Source organism: Limanda limanda, chromosome 13 (assembly GCF_963576545.1).
Source record: "Limanda limanda chromosome 13, fLimLim1.1, whole genome shotgun sequence".
NCBI lineage: Eukaryota > Metazoa > Chordata > Actinopteri > Pleuronectiformes > Pleuronectidae > Limanda > Limanda limanda.
In genome coordinates, this window is record NC_083648.1 from 5194620 (window position 1) to 5215768 (window position 21149).

The 21149-nt window shown below is 41.3% G+C and overlaps 2 protein-coding genes and 1 long non-coding RNA gene across 3 annotated transcripts; 1 reads left to right on the forward strand and 2 right to left on the reverse strand.

Annotated features, from left to right (window-relative positions):
• The first annotated feature begins 2340 nt into the window (after positions 1–2340).
• Positions 2341–5093, forward strand: LOC133018241 (gastrula zinc finger protein XlCGF48.2). Its single transcript, XM_061084561.1, has 2 exons — positions 2341–2653; positions 3555–5093. Exons 1-2 carry the CDS (start codon positions 2341–2343, stop codon positions 4469–4471), a joined length of 1230 nt encoding a protein of 409 aa, XP_060940544.1. The 3' UTR covers positions 4472–5093.
• An 816-nt stretch (positions 5094–5909) lies between these two features.
• On the reverse strand, positions 5910–8327 carry LOC133018019 (uncharacterized). The gene is made up of 3 exons (XR_009682797.1): positions 8240–8327; positions 7497–7695; positions 5910–6982 (listed from the first exon to the last, which is right to left on the reverse strand). It is a non-coding gene; the product is annotated as an uncharacterized LOC133018019 (long non-coding RNA).
• Positions 8328–8777: 450 nt separating this feature from the next.
• LOC133018242 (nectin-4-like) lies at positions 8778–14484 on the reverse strand. Its single transcript, XM_061084562.1, has 8 exons — positions 14345–14484; positions 13247–13447; positions 12899–13066; positions 10977–11255; positions 9918–10035; positions 9423–9574; positions 8989–9145; positions 8778–8841 (listed from the first exon to the last, which is right to left on the reverse strand). Exons 1-8 carry the CDS (start codon positions 14382–14384, stop codon positions 8778–8780), a joined length of 1179 nt encoding a protein of 392 aa, XP_060940545.1. The 5' UTR covers positions 14385–14484.
• Positions 14485–21149: the final 6665 nt, after the last annotated feature.

The following is a 21149-nucleotide window of genomic DNA, read 5'->3' on the forward strand; positions in this document are numbered from 1 at the left end:
AAGCGTTTTGCCTGAAAAAAATAAATAATGACTTAGGAGATATTGACACATAGAGCTGTTCAGGCTTGGACTCTGATCATGAGACAGAAGTTTTGTAGTGATAGGACAATACACAGTGGAGCTATGACAACATCGTCTCCTTTGGCGAAGGATGAACCTTGGCCGTACCTCAATGTTTACACAGTTTGAGGAAATGTCCCAATTCTGAGAAAGAACCTTTGCAAGACATAAAGATTCCTTAAATATTTGACTACTGACACTGCAGGAATGGAGTTGTTTGTTTACGGATCAGCATCAAAGGATCATGGTCCATGTATGTCCGTGTTACAGATCATCATGTTTTAATGGCGTGTAATCAAACTTTGACGCCACGCCACGGTCACACCGTGTGTCGAAAAATCGATCTTTTGATAACTTTGTATCTCCATCTTGTTGTGATGACACTTATCTCAATTTGAAGTTGATCTGATGAAAGCCCTGGTACAAGTACCTCAAAGTAAAAATGTGGAATATGGCCAAAATTGCCACTAAATGCAAAATAGCAGACTTACTGTTGCGTTTTGCCATTACACCTTAAGACTTTTTTGTTTGTCTGGACATGATACACCTGTGTATCGTTTTTTGTAAAGATCGGTCAATGTGAACACGTTCCGGGGGTCTCGGGGGGCACCGTTGAGCCATTTTGCGACGCCCATTGAAAATTCCTCCAGAATACGTAAATTTTCACCACTACAATTTCAATAGGGCCTCACCTGTCACTGCTCGGGCCCTAATAATAACATGCTAATTAGGTGCTTTATGAGGACACAAAACTGGCAACTATTTCCAAATGGGCTAGTGAATAAACTGTCGTGTGGGTAGTATTCTGATATTCATCCCTCAATTTTGACATATGGATAAAGCTTAAATTACTTAAACAGTCATACACTACTCATGTGTTTCTGTTAGTTGTAACCACAGTCACTACTGCTGTTGTCAGAACATCATTCCAGTCAGTGTGCTAAATTAAATCAGTTGCATACAGTTAATATTTAAAGTCAGATACAAAGTGTTTGATAAATTATCAAAGACACTTAATACTACGTAATTAATCAGGACCTTTCCTCCCAGTGGACCCCAGCTTTTATAATGGTAATACAGCACCATCTAGTGGACAAAATGAAAAAGCACTGCTACACACACACAACCCATCGTTCTTCGTGTAACAATAATCTTAATTTCTTTAATTACAAAGACATTTATCTTTAATAGGAAGAATATGACTCTCGAAAGCTGAAGCTCAAAAATATGAGACAGTTTGTTGATTAATTTGTGAGAAAAACTTTTTAAAAAATTAAAAAGATTGTTAAATAAAATTGTAAAATGTAATAATAATAAATATAAAGAAATAAAGTTACTTGTTGACAGATGAGGAAGTACACGTTCAGACCTAAGCATGCGCAATGTGGATATGTGAAAAGAAACTAAAAAAACAGACACGTGTCCATCAAGTTATTATTTTAATAATTTATCATAAAGCGAAGGTGATTTTTTTTAAATTTTCTTCAACTTCGTCCTCTCGCTAGATTGAATAGATGTAATTCATCAGGATCTTTCCTCCCAGTGGACCCCAGCTTTTATAATGGAGATACAGCACCACCTAGTGGACAAAATGAAAAAGCTCTGCTACACACACACAACCCATCGTTCTTAGTGCAACATTGTGCTGAAAGTTATATTTTATTGACATTCATGGGGAATAATCTTAATTTCTTTATTTACAAAGACATTTATCTTTTATAGGAATAATATGACTCTCAAAACCTGAAGCTCAAAAATATGAGACAGTTTGTTGATTAATTTGTGAGAAAAACTTTTTAAAAAATTAAAAAGATTGTTTAATAACATAGTCAAATGTAATAATAATAAATATAAAGAAATAAAATTACTTGTTGACAGATGAGGAAGTACACCTGTAGACCTAAGCATGCACACTTTGGATATGTGAAAAGAAACTAAAAAAAACAGACACGTGTCCATCAAGTTATTATTTTAATAATTTATCATAAAGCGAATGTGATTTTTTTTTTAATTTTCTTCAACTTCGTCCTCTCGCGAACACCGTACATTCCGTGTCACGTGACCACGCCCCATTTCCTGTTGCTATTGTATTTCACTTCCATGTTTTTTGACTCTCATGCAAAGTGTGACAGTCGCGTCGCTTCCCACCGACTCATAAAGTTACTTCTCCCACCCCACCCTGCCCCCAACCCTGACCCGGTCCGGTTCGGGTCCGGTTCCGGTCCCGGTCCTCGTCAACCCACAGCCCCCGGCAGAGGCGTCTCGGCTCTGCGGGGAACCATGGCTCTCTGTGAGGCGTTCCAGAGCAGGCTGGCCTCGGTGCTGGAGCAGCTCGCCCAGGAGGCCGTGCTGGAGATCAGCCGGCTGTGGGAGGACGGCGTCGCCCTGGTGCAGGTCGAGCTGCGCCGCAGACAGAGCGAGATCGAAGCCCTGAACACGAAGCTGATGCTGATGGAAAACGAGCGACTGACTGTGTTGAGTCAGACCACACATATGTCCTCCTCCTCTTCCTCCTCATCATCATCAGCATCTTCTTCTTCTTCTTCCTCCAGGAGAGAGCAGCACAACAAACTGCTGCTGCCCACAGGTGAAGGTAAGGACGACCGGGAATTATAAAAAGTAAATGTTGGAAAACTTTATTGCAACTTTCCCCATTCAGTATTTAATAATACTATTTTGTCTATTTAATTGTGTAATAACTGCTGAATGTGTGTATACATGCGTGAAACTACATTATAGTGTGATTTGTGAATGATATAGATTTAAAAACATGTACAGTATTTTTTTAAACTTATTTTGAGTTACAACAACGACGATATCAGATATTCTCTCTATTCAGGGAAAATACATGTAGATGAAATATACTGTGTTGCTTTGAAATCTTCAAATATCACTAATTAAAAGCAGAACTACAACTTGTTCTCAATTGAATCACTAATTGGAATCTTTGTAGATTACACGTTAATATCTGCATTATTAGTGCTTAAGTCAAAATAGGATTTTCAAGGGGAACTGTCTAGATGAATAGAAATTATTTTGCTGTTTCAGGCCCTATTGCAGATAAATGTTGGAAAACTTTACTGCAACTTCCCCCATTCAGTATTTAAAAGTACTATTTTGTCTATTTTATTGTGTAATAAATACTTAATGGTTATCATATAGACGTGAAACTACATTAAAGTGTGATTTATGAATGATCTGGATTTAAAAACATGTACAGAATTTTTATAAACTTATTTTGAGGTACAACAACGATGATATCAGATATTCTCTCTATTCAGGAAAAAGACATGTAGATGACATATACTGTGTTGCTTTGAAATCTTCAAATATCACTAATTAAAAGCAGAAACATTCTACAACTTGTTCTCAATTGAATCACTAATTGGAATCTTTGTAGATTACACGTTACTATCTGCATTATTAGTGCTTAAGTCAAAATAGTCTATTCAAGGGAACTGTCTAGATGACTAAAAATGCTTTTGTTGTTTCAGGGCCTATTGCAGATTCAGTCCAGGCCTTGTGTCCTGATCCGGTTGTCAGAGAGAATCACACTCCTCCTCCTCCTCCTCCACCTGCACCACCTGCTCAGACGGAGGAGATGCAGTGTGAGCAGCCCCGGCCTTACCTCTGTCAAAGGGACGACATGGACGACATGGACGACGAGGATTTAATGGTCAAGCTGGAGGACGAGGACGATGTCCAGATTGTGGAACAGATAGAGGACTCTGATCACAGCGTTAGCGACGGAGCCGGTCACCAGGAGACGGATCCTAACCCCCAACCTGCCGAGGTCCTGGAGGAGCCGGAGAACCAGCCGTGGACGTCCGTGACGGTGGCCGACAGCGACTCTGCCGAGGACTCGGACTGCCTCTTCGAACCCAAGCAGCTCTCGCAAAACCTGGACTCGGAACTCCTACTCATTCAGAATGCCTTGGACATCTTTGATAACTCGGCAGAGACGGCGTATTCGGACAGGTTCCTGAGGGACAACGGACAAGGTGCATCGAGCAAATCCAGGACTCCTCTGACTTTCAGCCAACCTCCGCTCAGTCAACCTCGAGAAGCCATAAATCTCCCGGAAAGAGGAGTGTCCATCAGATTCCTCTCAGAGAAACAACAACAGACTAAACACGTGTCGGGTTTTAACTCTGACAGCCGCTTGTTCCTCTTGAATGACCCCGAGTTCCATAAAACTATGGCGAGTCGCCGCATTAAGGAGAAATGGTTCATCTGCCCATTCTGCGGAAAGAGCTTCGACCGTATCAGCCACCTGGAGATTCACCAGCGGATTCACACGGGGGAGAAACCCTACACGTGTGATATATGTGGCAAGTGCTTTTCCCAGAGGAGCAACCTTCGCACTCATCAGCGGACTCACAAAGAAACTTTATCCCAAAACGCAATTTGATTCGAGAATGACCTCTGTGACGTTTCTGTTTAGATGAATTAACAAATTATCTTTTATATTTTGATATTACTGAACGGTAATGTAGCTGACTGATATGACTGTGCACTCACTTTAAACAAAAGAAAGTTGTAACCTAGCTTTGTTATTTTTAAACCCAAGTGAGAAATCAGATTTATAAAAAACACGCAGGGGACTCCAGCTGAGCATTTTGACTTCTTAAAGGTCCAGTGTGGAGGACTTCAGGAGCTCTACCTGCAGATATAAACTTTAATATTTATAAGGTTTGCCTTAATATATAAGCATCTGAAACTATTGCTGTGTTTTGGGTATTGTGTATATATATATACATATATAAGGAGTGGGTGTGCTGTGTTGCTTTGCCATCTTTCTATCAATCGCTGGCTATTGAGAGGACCTTTATTTTTCTTGAAGGCCACCGTAGTTTCTCCTACAAGCCGGGAAAGGGAGCGTTAGACAAAGTGTGTTGAACTGGTTGCAGTCTGAATCATTAGATGCCACTAAGTCCTACACACAGACCATTTTAACGCTATAGAAAATGATACAATTTGTTATTTAATATCTGGCCGATTTGAAATGAGTCACTGTGGCTCAGAAAACTGTTCTTGACAACTTATTTACCTTTGATTTAATCTAAATTTAAATTTCGACTCCAGAAAACATTCAAAATTGAGCCGTATGTCATGAGGTCACAGCATCTGTGGGAAAATGATGTTGTTCTTGATTGTCAAGAGTGGCTAACGTTAGCAGCACCAGCAGCCTTCTGTCCATTTAACAGAGTTGTTAATCTGTTGTTGTCTATTATTTCTGGTGCTGACTAGCAGATGTAGCCTGGTTTAATCACTAAGTCGACTTATCGAGCTCGTACCTGCATCAGAAGGCGTTGGACAGCAAAACTCTGTATGTTTGATCACATACTCTGATGTCTCTGTCATTATAGTTTTCTCATTCCCTTTCAATTGCCTGGTTCACTTGGGGAAATATATCCATTTTGCTTTTTTGATACCACTTCATTCTACTTTACTGTCTGTACGGTAAATATGAAGCTTGAGGGCAGCTGTTTGGTTTAGTTTAGCATCAATCTACCAAACACCTCTAAAGCCCACTACCCTTATATTCATCGTACAGACACAGATTGAACTGAAATGATCTTAACCCTTGGCAGGAAAACAAATTAACGTATTAAACTATTCCTCTACTACAGAGGTTCAGTAACATTACTGAAGTCATCACTCCACTCTGTGAGACTCCACTTTTTTCTACTTGTATCCAGTTATTTCAGTTGTTACTGAGCCGATGAGGTTCGAGGAAACTCTACAATCTAATACAGTCGCTGCGATGCTCTTTATCCTCCAACACAAGGTGAAATAAGCTGAATTGTCCCAGGTTTGACAAAATAACCATGACTTTGTTTTTAAAATTGCATATGCTGTACTTTTATGAATAAACATTTCAACATTTACACATCAGGTTTTATGTCTTTTTTTATAAAAAAAAAACATTGGATGGATATAAAACATTTCAACATTTACACATCAGGTTTTTTTTAGTCTTTTCACTTTCATAGAAAACACTGGTGTAAAGGAAAAATTAACTAAGTATGTGTAAAACCTATGTTGTAGTTGGAAAGTAAGTTTTGTAGCTCTGTCTAAAGGCTTTTATGACCTTTCTACATGCATATACAAACTGTTCAAATAGTTTATGACCTGGAATGTTTTAATAGTCTGAGCTGTGTATGACCTGAAAACTGGTAGACCCTTTAGACCCCCAAAGAACTGAATGTATGTGTGCTTATCTCCAAAGGAAACACATGTAAATCAGTTGTCTGTGTTTAGATAGATCTCTCCCTGCGCCTACAGAACCAGTCTGGATTGGCTGAGAGAGATAGCCTTAGTTCCCTATATAAGATCATTGTGTTTGACTTCACTCTGAGAACCTTAGGACTCTCGGTGTGTCGATCCTTTCTGCAGAAAACCCCTTATTAAGTTAACGTAGATAACTTTGGTGTTTCCAGCCTCTTGTATTTTCAGATTTCCATCACACTGAATGAGATGAACATTTATAATACTGAGCTTACAGTTTTTTCATATATCCTTCACACTAGGAGATAAATATATGTATCATCCTGAGCTTACAGTTTTTTCACATTTTCATCACACTCGAAGAGGTGAACATTTATAATACTGAGCTTACAGTTTTTTCATATATCCTTCACACTATGAGATAAATATATGTATCATCCTGAGCTTACAGTTTTTTCACATTTCCATCACACTCGATGAGATAAACTTTTATAATACTGAGCTAACAGTTTTTTCATATATCCTTCACCCTCGATGAGATAAACATTTATAATACTGAGTTTACAGTTTTATCATATTTCCTTCACACTGGATGAGATAATGTCAAACTCCTGCAGGTTCCACTCTTTTTCATGTCCATGTTCTAGTCCTTGGGGCCAACCTTCTTGTTGGAGGACGACCACTCTAGCCCCTATAGGCCAAACATATACAACACATATATAGGTAAATAGACAGATGGATAAAAAGTTCAATTAAACATAAATAAATAAAATTGTTCTTTCTTGTGTTTTCAGGTGGCTGCCCCTGATATGACTCGACACTATAAGTTAAGTTCATCTTATTTCACCACCAGGACACTTTTATTTAAACATAGCCACTTTTCAAGAGTTACGCCACTACCATGCCTCCATGACTATTCACACACTTAGTGCAATGGGAACAGATTATTTTTTTCTATTTGTATTTATTCGGAACTACACATTAATCAAAATCTCTATAAAACTGCCACTGTGTTTTTGCTAGATATCCATGGTGTTTCAGTGGATGTGATTAGTGTAAGATCTCTCTCCCTCTCCAATTCTTTCAGGATTATTTGGATAAACCCGATAATATCAGTGGCTCTCCTTACAACTATTAGCAACAATGCCATGAGTCCAGTTCATTACCACCTAGTGAGAATCTCCCAAGAATTGAGTACTGCTTACTTATTCGGGTTTACAGTGCAGCGATATGCTGCTCTTCACGAACGACTTCGGCCTCCTCCTGTGCTCCTCCATCACTCCATCCATCTCCGTTTGTCTCAGGCTCTCCCTGCCGTAGTAACAGCTCTTCCAGCTCCATTCCTTCCTGAGAACTCCCCTCCCCGCCCAGCGTGGAACAACTGCTTGTGCTGATGGATATCTCCTGTAGGCAGCGAGAAGACAGAACAACACTGACAACAACTGTCTCCGAGGACTCCTCTAAACAAAAACTATGCTCCACTATTAAGGGAGGGGGGGGGGTTAAAGAGAGCAGCAATGGACAGTATGAGGAAACTCCCAAGTTTTCAGCTTGTAAACCTTTTCAGTATCAACCTGAAAATGACTCTTTAAATTATTTCAACAGAAATACGTTTGTTGAATGAAACATTTACCAACTTTGTTGTTGACCACTTCTAAAAGTCTGTGAAGTGGTCAAGTGTTAAAGTGGGTATGGATTAAACATAATCACATTAGGTTGTGATTGGGTTAGTTGTTACTTTTCAGTCCCTCTAATACATGAAGTACTATTTGTTCATGGATGAAATAAAAATGTATAACTTGAAAGTCGACCTGAGAATTAATTGTGTGTTGGTTTTTGTTTGTCATCCTTTGATCTGTCTCCATGACAACGTCTGACAGTGATGAAGCAAATAAAACACAACACCATATGACACATTACAAATTAAACACATGTCAACACTGAATACCAGTGAAATTTGGCTGCTCTTCCAGAACTGCAGAATCCTCCTGCCGTCGTGCCAGACGATCTGATTTCCCAGCTCGTCCAGCTCCAGTCCTCCCGGAGCACTACACCTCCTGCTCAGTGAGGACTGGCTGCCATTGTAGATGGGACGCTCCTGCAGGCGGCGAGAAGAGAGTCACAACATTGACAACAACTGAGTCCAAGGACTCCTCTAAACAAAAACTATGCTCCACTACTAAAGTGTATTAACAAATGTATTATTATTATCATTATTATTATTATTATTATTCCCTTTGAGAAACTCACCAGGGACATGGGCTGGGTGAAAGCTTTAGGCTGGAATATTTAAAGAAAGTGAAAGATGGTTATTGAACATGAACACAAGAACATGATCAGTATGAGTTTATGAACTCTGCATGCTAAGTGCTTGAAGCAGCTGCAGCCTGTAATCATAGGCCTCTAGGCAGACGAGGCTTCCGACTTGCCAGCGGCTCCACCCCGGCCACGCCTGGTCATTGGCGGGTGTGTCGACACCCTGCAGGTTATTGTTTTCTCTTAGAATTTTTTACCTGCACTATGACGTTAACGTTCACAGGGATCCGGCTCCTTTGGAAAAGAGAGAACACATTTAGAGGGTTCACGGGAAAGGTCAACATGTGTAAATAGCTGAAAAAGAGTTTATACAATCACAATTTGATTCTTATTACAGTTAACACTACGCCGCAAAAAGCCTTTGCTCGTGTGTCCGCTCACGTTTTCTTATTGAGCTGCCTCTCAAGCTTTCTGTTTCTGTGGGGATGGTACAGGACAGCAATGATCAGGACCAAGACCACGGCAGCGGCGGCCAAGGACCCGGGGACGATCAGGAGGAGGTTCTGGTCATTGGTGAAGCCCTTACTCTGAGAAAACTCTGAAATAAAAATAATGAAGACTAAATGTTAATGCATTTCACACACAAATAAAACTTTCATGCAGCAGTTGCAGGGGGCAGTTCACTAGGGGGCAGCAAATCTGCACAAATAAAAATGAGAATATGCTCAGGATTTAGATTTTAGTTTAAAGCTCAACTTGTAGTTTCAATCTTCTCTAATTCTCTCCTTCTAAAATACCAATAAAACAAAACCTCCTCCTCATTTTACTCCGGTGTGGTCTCAATGAATAACAAGGCTGAGGCCTGTGGGATTCACCTGCTATTGTCACTGAATACTCTGCTTTTCCGACTCCTGCAATGTTCTTGGCCACACACTCGTAGACCCCGCTGTCATTCAAGCGGAGGGTCCGCCCGAAAATGAGTTTTCCTCCAACCAGGGACACGCCATCTGGCAGAGCTCCTCCCCTCCTGTGGGCAATCCCAGAAATAAGACAAGTCAATCATCAATTCACAGAAACAGAAACCTGTGACTCACTGGAGACACAGAAAAACAATAGCTGTGACTATAGTAACCTGCCTTTAACTTAAAAGGAAATTAATATCTGGTGCCATCTGCTCATCTTTTGTGTTGGCATTAGTGACTTATGCATGTGTTTCCAGTGCCATGTAAAGAGCAGTTTAGTAGCACAGATAGTTTTACACTGGGAGGGAATTAGCACTTAATTGTCACAGTCTTGCTAGCAGCCAGACCGAGTTAAACCAGAGATACGGTTATGTACAGTGAGAGCATCACGCAGGCGGAGGACGGTACCGTGTCCAGGTGAAGTCCTGAGGTTTGGGGTTTCCTCCGCTGTCACACACCAGCTCAGCGTTCTCCAAACCCACAAACCAGTCTCCTGAGACACTGGTGATGGTGGCATCTGGGGGGTCTGACACAGAGACACACACGTAAACATGCAGCAACACAAACTATTCCCCTAAGTATTAGATGGTGCGGCAAAGAGAAAAGCTTATAAGACATGGTTTTTATCTGAATTACAGATTTTCCTTTTTAATATATTTCTAAAAAGGGTTTTTTTTATTTTTATAATGCTGCAACATAACAAAATATGAAATTAGAAAGTGACTCAGTAGAGCACATGCAGTCCCTTAAATATAAAACCACATATAAATTGACTAGATCTGGATTTATATTTGGATCTGCATCAAATTGCCCATGGATTATTCTCAGAGACTCACAGTGATAAACAAAGTGGAAAAATAAATCCTGTGTTCACATCTGCAAACAGGTTCTTCCTCGGATCATCTCACACCTGACAAGATTCCATAGAAATCAGTTAGTGAGTTTCTGCGTAATCCTTTAAACTAATAAACAAACCCAGAGAGTACAACCTCCTTGGCAGAGGGAATAAGGTGAAGGTCTCTGAGAAGCTTCCCACTGCACAGCTTGTTATTCTAGTGATATAATTACATTTCTATAATGTCTGAGCTGAATGCATGTGGCAGATGCCGCAGAGCGTCTAGATGTGAAAGTGACAATCTGAGGTATCACATGGTTTCCTCTCACACAAGCCACTTTCCTTCCTGCACACAAAATGTAATGTTTGGCTATCTGATTGACTCCAGGTCGATCAGGGGAATTAAACTTGTTTCAGATATAGTATCAGCACAAGCCTCCGTATGTGTGTGTGGGGGGGGGGCCGGGTGCTACCAGGTGAGCTAAGATATTGTAAAATCTAATTTACTCTTTTCCAGGGATGTACCATATTGTATCCTATCTCTCAAATCAAGTATTGTGATCATATCATGTTGTACTGTACCATCACCATCACCATCACCATCATGTCATCATCATCATCATGGTACTCACATTGAACTTCCAGGAGGTTTGAGATCCTGTGGGACCCGTTCAGACCCGGGTGCCACACCAAGCAGTCCAGCTTTTTGCCGTTCATGCTGCGCAGCGGGTGCAGAAAGAAGTAGCTGTACACGGAGCCGCCCTGGCGAATGTCTTTCTTGGAGTGGCCCGGCAGGTCGGAGTCCCAGGAGAGACGGGGGGGCGGGCGACCCACCGCTCGGCAAGTTGCTGCCAAACGGTAAGAATCCCCCTCCTTCAGGATGACAGGGTCCAGGGTGGAGATGGGTAAAACTGAGAGAAGTGGGGGAACAGGGAGACTTGCATTTACTTACAGCTTGTACTTTCTTTTAAGAATCAAATTATATTTTCTGTTTCAGTGGCTTCAAACTGAAACATGCAGTTTATTAGTCTTCCAGGAAAGTAGTGTAAGGGAAATATAACAGTTGACAATAATAATCATGTTTATTTCCCCTTTTGATTGATCATGATTGAATCTCTTACAATGCTCTCCTTGATCATGCAGTTTTCTTCCTGTAGACACTGAATGTGTATTGACCTGATTACCATAGACACTGTAACCTGATTTCCTCTAGACACAGCCCTTTACTACTGAATGCATATTGCTCTGATTGCTGTAGACTAGGCATTGTTGTATCCTTGTGATCAAAGGATCTCAACCTTTTCCTGTTTAAACAAACCCCCTCCAGAGTGGGAGGGGTTAGCCGAATGTATAAAAGAAATGATCTGTTTTCTATCTGGTGTGCATATTACAAACTCAACCCTGTGGTATGCACCATGCTCGAGCATTAAAGGTGACAATACTGTAAGAGTTTTTGAGACTCGTTTCTTCGTTGGTTGTTGGATTGTGGAAATTGCCACGACAGTAGCATCTGAATATGTGCTAAATCTGTACAGAATAAGCCTTGTATTAAAATTGGCCATATAATAGGTATTGTAAATTAGATTTTCAACAGTAAAGCACATTTTAAATTGTTTTGAAAATTGCTGTATAAATATAAAGTAAAATAAATCTTAATTTCATCCAAATAAAACTCTTCTATCTATTTATGTGGATAAAAAAATATACAAATATGTATATATGTTATATTTTCATATCTGTGTTGTTATTGATTGTACTTGTTAAAACTACAATAAAAACATTGTTTAAAAAACTCATTCCTGACAATCTATTGTAAACGATTACCTGAACATGAACCTGTAGCCCGGGGTAGTTATGCTGCTCAAAGCTAATTTGTCTTGACCTGAAATGATCTAAATTAGATCAATTAAAACCAGGAATTCACACAATGTTTTGGTAGTGAGCAGTCAGGTTAAGTATCAGGTAAGAATAAAATATATGAATGACCTAAAACATCCTGAATCAGATAGAAATAATGAATCACACTATCAAGAGTAAAAGAAAAAAGATGTGAGACACAATCGTTAGAAACCCAATGGAAGTGATGCATCTCAAACTCAAACATCAACACAGTTGCCCAACGACTCTGTTTTGCAAGAGGGCGAAAGTCACATGGGATATTTTCACATAAATACATTTCTGTTTTCTCAGTCACGAACAGGTTTGACGTGATTGGGATTCACGCCCCGATGATGACGGCTCCATTGTCGTAAACACTCAGCGTCTGGTTCCTTCCACTGGTGTTTGTCTGGATTATTAACGCAGGAGGGAACGAAAAACCCGTAGTTAGAATTAGCAGCAGGAGCTTTAATGGATTAAGAGACAAAGAAAAGGGCATCACCTGAGCTTTATAAACAGAAACCCCCCCCCCCCCAAAAAAAAACACATAACGTCAAGGTACCGCCCACAGGGTTTGATTGACAGCTGGTGTCTGGGATGGGCTCTCACTGTTTCACAGGAGAGAGGAAGAGAGAGGAAGAGGAGGAAGAGAGAGGAAGAGGAGGATAAGTCTTACTCAAGACGGTGACAGTGATGTGCCTCTCAAAGTGTCTGTGAGTGGAGGTGGAGATGTGGCAGATGTAGATTCCCTCATCTGACTCCTCTGTGCTGGGGATGAGCAGAGCCGAGTTCTCTGTGGGGCTGCTGCTCTCGAACTTCACCCGACCAGAGTAACGCCCGAACCCTGAGAACAGAACACAGACGGATCAGGGCTTAAATAAACAGAATACTGTATAGTCCATCCGTCATCTAAAGCACTTATTCTTTGAAGATCATGGGGGGGGGGGATGTTCCAATGAAGAACAGTAACACCGAACACTCATGGAACGTTCCTCCACAGGAGCCCAGACTCTGCAGGTCGTACCTGTGTGGCCCTCAGAGAAGTGGGCCGTGATGATCTGGTCCTTGCTGCCGTCCGCGAGCTCCTTGTACCAGGTGACCTGCACCACCTTCTCCCCCTCCACCGGCTGGTAGCGGCAGGGAAGCCTGGTCTGACTCTCTGCCAGCGAGCGCATGGAGGTGTGGGACTGAGGAGGCTCCACAAAGTCACCGTGCACCTTCACCACTGAGGAGGGACGCAGAAGAAGAGAGATTTGATGTCATAAGATATGTGACATATGGTTCTAAAAGGTTTATGGTTAGAGTTAATCACACGATTCAATTCCATTGTAAACACCAGACACGCTGTATTTTGAATTCAGGATTCATCATCTAGGGACCCTGAATGTCTTAATTAATAATTGAGATTAATGACCGAGACCAGACCGAGCTTTATCTCACCCGGTCGTGAGTCCACACATCAAACCGTGGGACTCAAAGGATCGAGTGTGAGAAAGCGACACATCCGCACGGCAAACAGGAAAAGCCAAACATTCGCCCTTTGATTTCTGAGGTGAACACTTCTTGTTTGGTTACTGATTCATGGGCTTTAATTAACACTAGACACAAACTAAAATAAATCGAGGAGCAATCAACTAAACGTGGGGATAGGGAGCGAGGATGGGAAACAAGGACAAGGTTGAATTCAAACAGTGTTGGTGAGAGAGAATCGTTGGAATCACTCATTCAAGTGACATGAAGGAGAGAGGCCGAAAAACAGGGGAAGGGAAAGAAAGGAGGAAAGAGGTGAGAGCTTCAAGTGAGATAAAGATTGAATGAAAGATTTAAACACACTCATCCACAGTCTGTAAGGGATTTTTAAGTCTATAGAAACATTACTTTAAATGTCTAAAAAGTACCTTGATGTGACAATAGCTTCACTCCAGGAGCCCACGGTCACATTTGAGTGTTTTAATAGTAATATAAGAGGAAATGTAAGTTTCAATTTAGTGCCATAATTTCAACATATTCAGTTATACATGAATTTACTTTTAGATTTGTAGCCACTTCCAGCAGAGTAAATGGAGTTTTTTGTAAAACTATTTCCTTGTTTATTGTAAATCAATCGAAGCAGGAAACTCACCGAGCAGGAGGAGCAGAGCGAGACTCCTCACACACTGCATCTCTGCTCCTGGAATCAAAGATCTGCTCTGTAATCCAAAAGAAAACTCCTCCTGTTAATCCTGTGCTGGCTGATCAGCTTCCATGATCGATATCTGGGTTCAGGTCTGACCGGAGACTTGTGCAGGGGTCAGGTCAGAGACTGGTGCAGGGATCAGGTAGGAAGGACCGGAGTTCACCTCAGTGTCTGATGCTCACTGGGGAAAACAAAGTTTGGTGCAGAAGCTGTCTGAACTTCATGCTTCCACCGCAGCAGCAGCAGGAGGAAGAGAAGCAGCTGAGCGGGAAAGTGAATATACAGAAACAAGTAAAATGACAGGACACGGGGCGGCGGATCCTACTCTCCAAACTTAGTCAGAAAGAATATAAGTGTGTGTCCGGGCTGCGGAGGCTGCGGTGGTTTATTACTACCAGAGAACCGGTTTAGGGGATTTTCACCGTGACCGCTGTAATGACTGATTTAAGTTTGACTCTGACTGCCAACCGGTTTAACCAGAGTCCTGCTGTGCTCTGTTGTTGGGCGTTTCCTTTGGGAGCACATAAGGTAAAAGTAACCACACACACCCACTGCTTTCCCTTTATAGGAATCCTTAGAACTGAGATAATCCACTTTGAAGTCAAATAACATTAATCAATATAATTCAATGTTCTCAAAACAGGTTAAAGGAAACTTAAATATAACAAGTTACAGGCAAAGCGAGGAAATCACTGCGTAATGACGAACAGCTGTGCATAAAGGCAAAGAAGGGTTGTTTTGGTAGTCTTTTGTGTATGGCCCTATGTTTCACTCTGTGTGTGTCTGTATGAGTCGTTTCTGATCTGGAGGAGGGGTTTGTGTGATGAATGTCCTTTTTCTTTCAGTGTGAAAGTGTGTGACCATGGTCACCAAGGGTAATTTGGAGTCTCCAAATGGAAACCGCCTAGACATACCCTTAGACTACATGTATAAACCAGGATTGCTCAACCCTGGAAAGTACCAACTATAAATTGAAATTTCATCTTGACCAGTAGCTGGTGTGTGTGTGTGTGTGTGTGTGTGTGTGTGTGTGTGTGTGTGTGTGTGTGTGTGTGTGTGTGTGTGTTTTAACTTATAGAGTGTATTCCTCACCTCCTTCCTGTGTCCCAGCTCTACAAAGGCACAGGTATAGGGTGGAAGGCTCCAGTCCCGCAAGCGTACAGATGGGTGCGATTATAGTGGTGCACAATCTTCACATAGTTCACACAGTCAGACTAAAAGAAACACACACACAGAATGTCAGTTTACTTATTGCTATTTGAATATAACAATAAAAAATAAATACTAGTTAATATTAAGTAGAGGTTGCAATTGAACAGGTCATATAAAAAGGTGATGAGCTGGGTGATCAGTTATTGTCACTTTAAATCTGAGAAAATATTTGTTATTTTACTTGTTGCAAACACACACACACACACACACACACACTTAAATGCACCAAAGTGTCTGTATAAATTGTACTCACCTTAAAGGCAAAGAAGAAAAATTATTAATTTCTCTGGTGTAGCTGTTCTTAAAGTCTTACAGTGCTCAATTCACTTCACATATGATGAACTGCTAACCTGTCTCGCTCTGTGGCATTCAATGATAATGACGTGAGTGAGTCATCATGAAAGATTGTCGTGTCAAATTCTTGCCGTAACATTACGGTATACTCCCTTCTTTTGTTCGTGCCTCAGAACAAATGTATCTTAGATACATCTTGTATCTATCTTAATGAAGTTGTAAGTTGTAACACATGTGGACGGTTGGAGCCCATTGTGTGAATGCCAAGACACAGGAGACGGGTAGCTTTTAAATATAAGTTGTATTTTTACTTTACACAAAAAAACAATAGTACAAATCGCTCAACAAAAAAACATATCTCAGTTAATTTATATTTTCCACTTCAAGTTATATAAGTTCAGTCATTAACATGATTTCAGGTCATGGAGATTATTTCAGGTAATGCTCATTCATTACATCATGAACATTAATTCAGTTCAGGCAGGTTAATTCAATTCATGCACCTTAGGTTAGATCATGCACATTATTCAGTATAAGCACATTGATTCAATCCATGCACATTCATTTAGTTCATGCACTTCTGAATAATAAAAATAATAATAATAATAATCCTTACAATTTCAATAGGGCCTCACTGTCTGTCAGTGCTCGGGCCCTTACAAGATTAAAAACTTGATTCCACTGATGATTAAATCACGTGACGCTAGATTCTCTGCAACAAAATCCCTTCAGCTTGTTCTTAGCATCACATAACGGACATCTATTGATTAAGGGCCTTCAGTGCTTTTGTGTTTCATTCCCTGACGAATCCCTGCAGACAGGGTTTCCCCCAGAAAACTTGCTAAGCCTGGTGGTAGGGCCGCTAGAGAAGCCGACCGGCGGCCGACCGTGTTTTTGTAAAAAAAAAAAAAAATGTTAAAGTTGAAAGGAATTTTGAAATTATGACAATTATGTGTTATTGTAAGACATTTATTAACAATACTTATTAACATTAAATAGTACAGTTTACAAACACAAAAAAATAATAAATGAAATAAAAATAAATATTACTAATTCGTTTTCAAGTAAAATCTAAGTGAATCTAGTAAAATAAATTGTAAAATAAACATGTCAGATGATTTTATTTTGAAATGGTTCCGGTGGAGTCGCCCGGTGATGACGACAGCGGACCCCCGGTTGAAAACCCCTGCTTTAGAGGAAGTAAAACTCGTAACATAGTTTCTGAAGATGAACCTGCGGAGGGATAATCACCGGTACAGCCTGCTCGACCCCGGTCGGCCAAGGCAGCCCGAACAACCTCCGGACGCTTGGGTCTCGTGCTGCCCCCCACCCCGACGGCAAACACGCCCCCGGACCTGCGCATCTCCCGAGGCAGCGGGCACGCGAGTGAGCGAAAGAAAGAGAGAGGTGCGCCGTGCGCTTCTCGGCCCAAAATCAGATTTTTTTTTTTGGCGTGAGAAATTGGATATGTGGCGTGAGTGCGTGTGAAAACATGCAAAAGCGTGTGTCACACGGCGAAAGCGTGAGAGTTCGCAGCTCTGTGTTTCTGGTGCATAACATTTTTTTTTTTTTTTTAAATAAATAAACAAGCGACTTAGCCTGGCGGGGTGGGGAGAAAAGCCTGGCGGCCCGCCAGGCCTATAGAGCACTGGGGGAAACCCTGCCTGCAGATCATTATGAAACACAAGATGCCATATACCTGTGCAACATGGCCGAACCTGTCTCACACATCTTGGAAGGGGAGAAAGATCAGAATGACACCCGACCGCTTTCACGCCGTCATGACAAGAAAAGAGAAAGGCGTGTCTTGCATTCAGTCATTGTCGAGTTCTCGCACTGCTCGCTCCTTTCGTAAAGTTTAACAAACACAGGCCTCTTGTGCTCGTCTTTCTGTTTTTGCCAATCTGCACTTTCGGCTTCTTTTCAGGGTCCTGCTATGATCTTCAGCACCTGCAGCTCCTGTGTGGGAATCGGCTGGTGTTTTTGCCAAAGGGGAAACTCAACCAAACGTGAAGAGACAAAGACACAGGGCGGACATTATAACTAAAAGAATGCAGTTTTGAAAATTCCAGTGCAAGGTTTAGATGTTTGTTGGCTAAGCACCAAACATCTAAACCTTGTACTGTAATTTTCATACAAGGACAAGCAAAGCAATTCTCGAACTGGAGTTTAATTCTACCATCTGCGGATGGTGGCTCAAAGGTCAAGTCACTGCAACAGACTTGACTCAATGGCAGCGAGCTCTCAAAAGCACAGTTCATTTATACAAATCAGACCCCTCCTTTCACAGTGGCAGAAAGTTATCCAATCAGCCATCTGACCAGGCTTACAATACAATGGATTCTGCTCAGACTCAGGGGAGGCTCTAGGTGTGAATAACCTGTTTTCCAAAAACCCCCGTCTCTGGTCTGTCACACCGTCTCTGGTCTGTCACACCCAAGAGCCTCTGAAGCCTCATCTCCTTCAGTGACCCCTGCTGCGTGCTTAGCGATACCTCTAAAGGCTCCAGTATGCTTCTACGTATCCGTTTCTCGGAGAGGGTTGCACGGAGAGTGGAGAGTCTTTTTGATTTTTACCTCTCCGTCGACTGTACCTTGAAAACAATTCACCGCCAAACCCATAGGTGGCGCAACGGAAGACGAGCTCAGAGAAGCCTAACCCAATTCTGGGAAGAAGAAGTCCACGTGTGTCTGTTTACCTGTTAGCTTGCCTCCCACACACTGAACCATGGCAACTAACAGAACTAAATAAAGTGACACCCAGCGGGTGAAAATGCTGATGTTATCGTTTCTTAGCGCAGCGGTTCCCCGGTCTTGTTTCCGAACTGTGTTGCTGATTCCACAGCTTGAATCTGCTTGAAGATAGACGGAGCTAGCAGCTACTCCGGAGCTAGCTCCCCCCCAGCTTCCACACACAGTCAGCAGGGACTCCCGACACTAACTACTACCCAGTGTTTGCTTCTAACCTGACGGTATTATAGAAACAGTGTCATGATAGAAGTGGAATTAAAGTCATGACGGCGGGTTTTTGCACCGTTACCATCGCAGTTAGCATGGTGGCTAGCCCGCTAGCGCCGTTTTGAAAGCTCGTTATAACCGTATGTGACCGTGCACACATGCCGTCAGTGCTCTAACGAGCCACCGCCAGCCGGACAACTCCGCTGGCTTAACACACACGTCACATTAATCGTAGAATCGTAGTTGTGTTTGTGTTTATTGTGAATCAGGAAGTTAGATGTCCGGAAATGACGTCGTAGGGAAATGATGTCGTTCGCGGACCAATCACAGCCAAGAGCTGTCCGTGGGGTCTCCGAAAATAAAGACGGACAGTTAGAAAAATCAGAGGTGTATGAAAAGCTGTCCGAGGCGCTCGGAGAGGGCGTTCCATGACGGATAGGGCGGTCTTATCTATCCGTTTTAGAAAAGACGTACAAGCATAAATTGGCCTTAAGTTTATGAGCAACTCTCTTGACTTAAAGTATTGAATCACAGAAATACATCTTTCAGTAAACTTCTTCTACATAAATGTAATTTGTTTCATTATACATATCTAAATACAAAAATTCCCGTCACAACCTGCATGTGATCTGCATGTGTGCAGTTTGAGTTTCACCCATTCGTTTATTAAAGTAACTGGATCAAACCCATAACATACTCAAATTCTTAATTTAGGCAAGAATTTGAGCATGTTAAAGCCTTCAAAAAGCCAATTAATTTGCCTGAAAAATAATAATAATAATAATCCTTACAATTTCAATAGGGCCTCACTGCCTGTCAGTGCTTGGGCCCTAATTACAATTTCAATAGAGCCTCACCCTGTCTCACTCGGTTGCAACCCTCTGTTTGGTGCTCGGGCCCTAACTAATCAGCTTTACAGTTGCAGGTACCTTTGAACTTAGACAGGCTATAGCTGTTTGTCTCTGTTTCCAGTATGTATGCTAAGCTGCTAGCTGTAGCTTCACAGATGTGAAGATATGAAGAAACTATAGGTGTGAGAGGGCATCAAACTCTGGGTAAAAGCATAAACTGGATCAAGATATCTGCAGCAGATATTTGCCGCCAAAAACACAAAACTTATTCTGCTACGAGCACAAGTGAAGGACATATAAAGATCTGGAGAAACCAGACCCATTAAATGAAAATACACATTTATTATTCAGGATTTGTGGCTTGAATAGTAACTATGTGCTCATTGCAAAGCTAAAAGGATCTGCCAGTTTACATCTCTGTGTAGGATCATGTGGCGGGGTCTCTCTTAAAACTCCTAAAAGAGAGTGTGAAAACACAGTCGTAGTCAAAAAACTGTTGTTTTAAATTTCTCTCCAAAGTGCTCGTGGACATTTACAAGAAATACTAAACAAATATAATTTTAAATCGACAGGAAAAACTCTTGTCTAATGCTCTCATGAGCTCTGACGTTACCCTCTCTGTAACTGGATTCAGACTCAGCCGCAAGGGCTTGAAGCTGCCCTTTTAAACCTTTAGCCCCTCCCACTGGGCTTAATTACTAATTCCGACACGTTTATCTGCAAAACCAGTGCTTGAAACAAAAATAAGAGTTTAAAATGACCTCTTTACATGTCACCAAATAAATCATCTGTAAACAGATCAAATGACTTTTATAAACAAAACGGTATCAACTATAAACAGTACAACTCTTTATAATTATCTTTAGAAAAAACACAACCGGAAACAATTTAAACAAACAGGAAGTTGTGCCCGGTTTGTTTCCTCTAACTTTCTCTAACGGCGAGATGAACGCGCCGCGTCCCTAAACCGCTGGTAAGTGACTGTGTGTATGTGTGTGTGTTACCCAGATGCGGAGCTGACGGTCGGCCCACCACTAAACAGAGTAGATGATGGTTAGATAGTGATCAACTAGGACCTGTAACAGGGGGCGTGAAAATGTCTTTCTACCTCATCAGTAATATTCAAGGTGATAATCTCCCATAGAGCTGTTGATAACAGGAGGGGCGTCGTTAGGCCTAAAATGTTCTTCAGCCCCCCCAAATAATTATTGGGATTTTCTTATTTTTAAAAAAAATTAAACTATTGTTTTACACATGGACAAGTTATTTATAACTCTAACATGCTACATATGTGAGTGCGTTTCTGGTTTGTATGTTTTCTCCCCCTTCAAATTACAATCCAATAGCCTCTCATCATACTTATTTTGATTGTTACCTGCTGAAATTTAGGTTTACTTGAGGCAAATGAAAGGGAATATTGTAATGAGCTATGTTAAC

Bases quoted from the DNA above. Each gene is read 5' to 3' on its own strand.
- LOC133018241 (XM_061084561.1), top strand. From the start codon at position 2,341: ATGGCTCTCTGTGAGGCGTTCCAGAGCAGGCTGGCCTCGGTGCTGGAG. The intron at 2,654-3,554 runs GTAAGGACGACC...TTGTTGTTTCAG, and splicing joins GCTGCTGCCCACAGGTGAAG to GGCCTATTGCAGATTCAGTC.
- LOC133018242 (XM_061084562.1), bottom strand. From the start codon at position 14,384: ATGCAGTGTGTGAGGAGTCTCGCTCTGCTCCTCCTGCTCG. The intron at 11,256-12,898 runs GTAAGACTTATC...CACTTCTCTCAG, and splicing joins CATCACTGTCACCGTCTTGA to TTTTACCCATCTCCACCCTG. The intron at 8,842-8,988 runs GTGAGCGGACAC...TCTTTTCCAAAG, and splicing joins AGGCAGCTCAATAAGAAAAC to GAGCCGGATCCCTGTGAACG.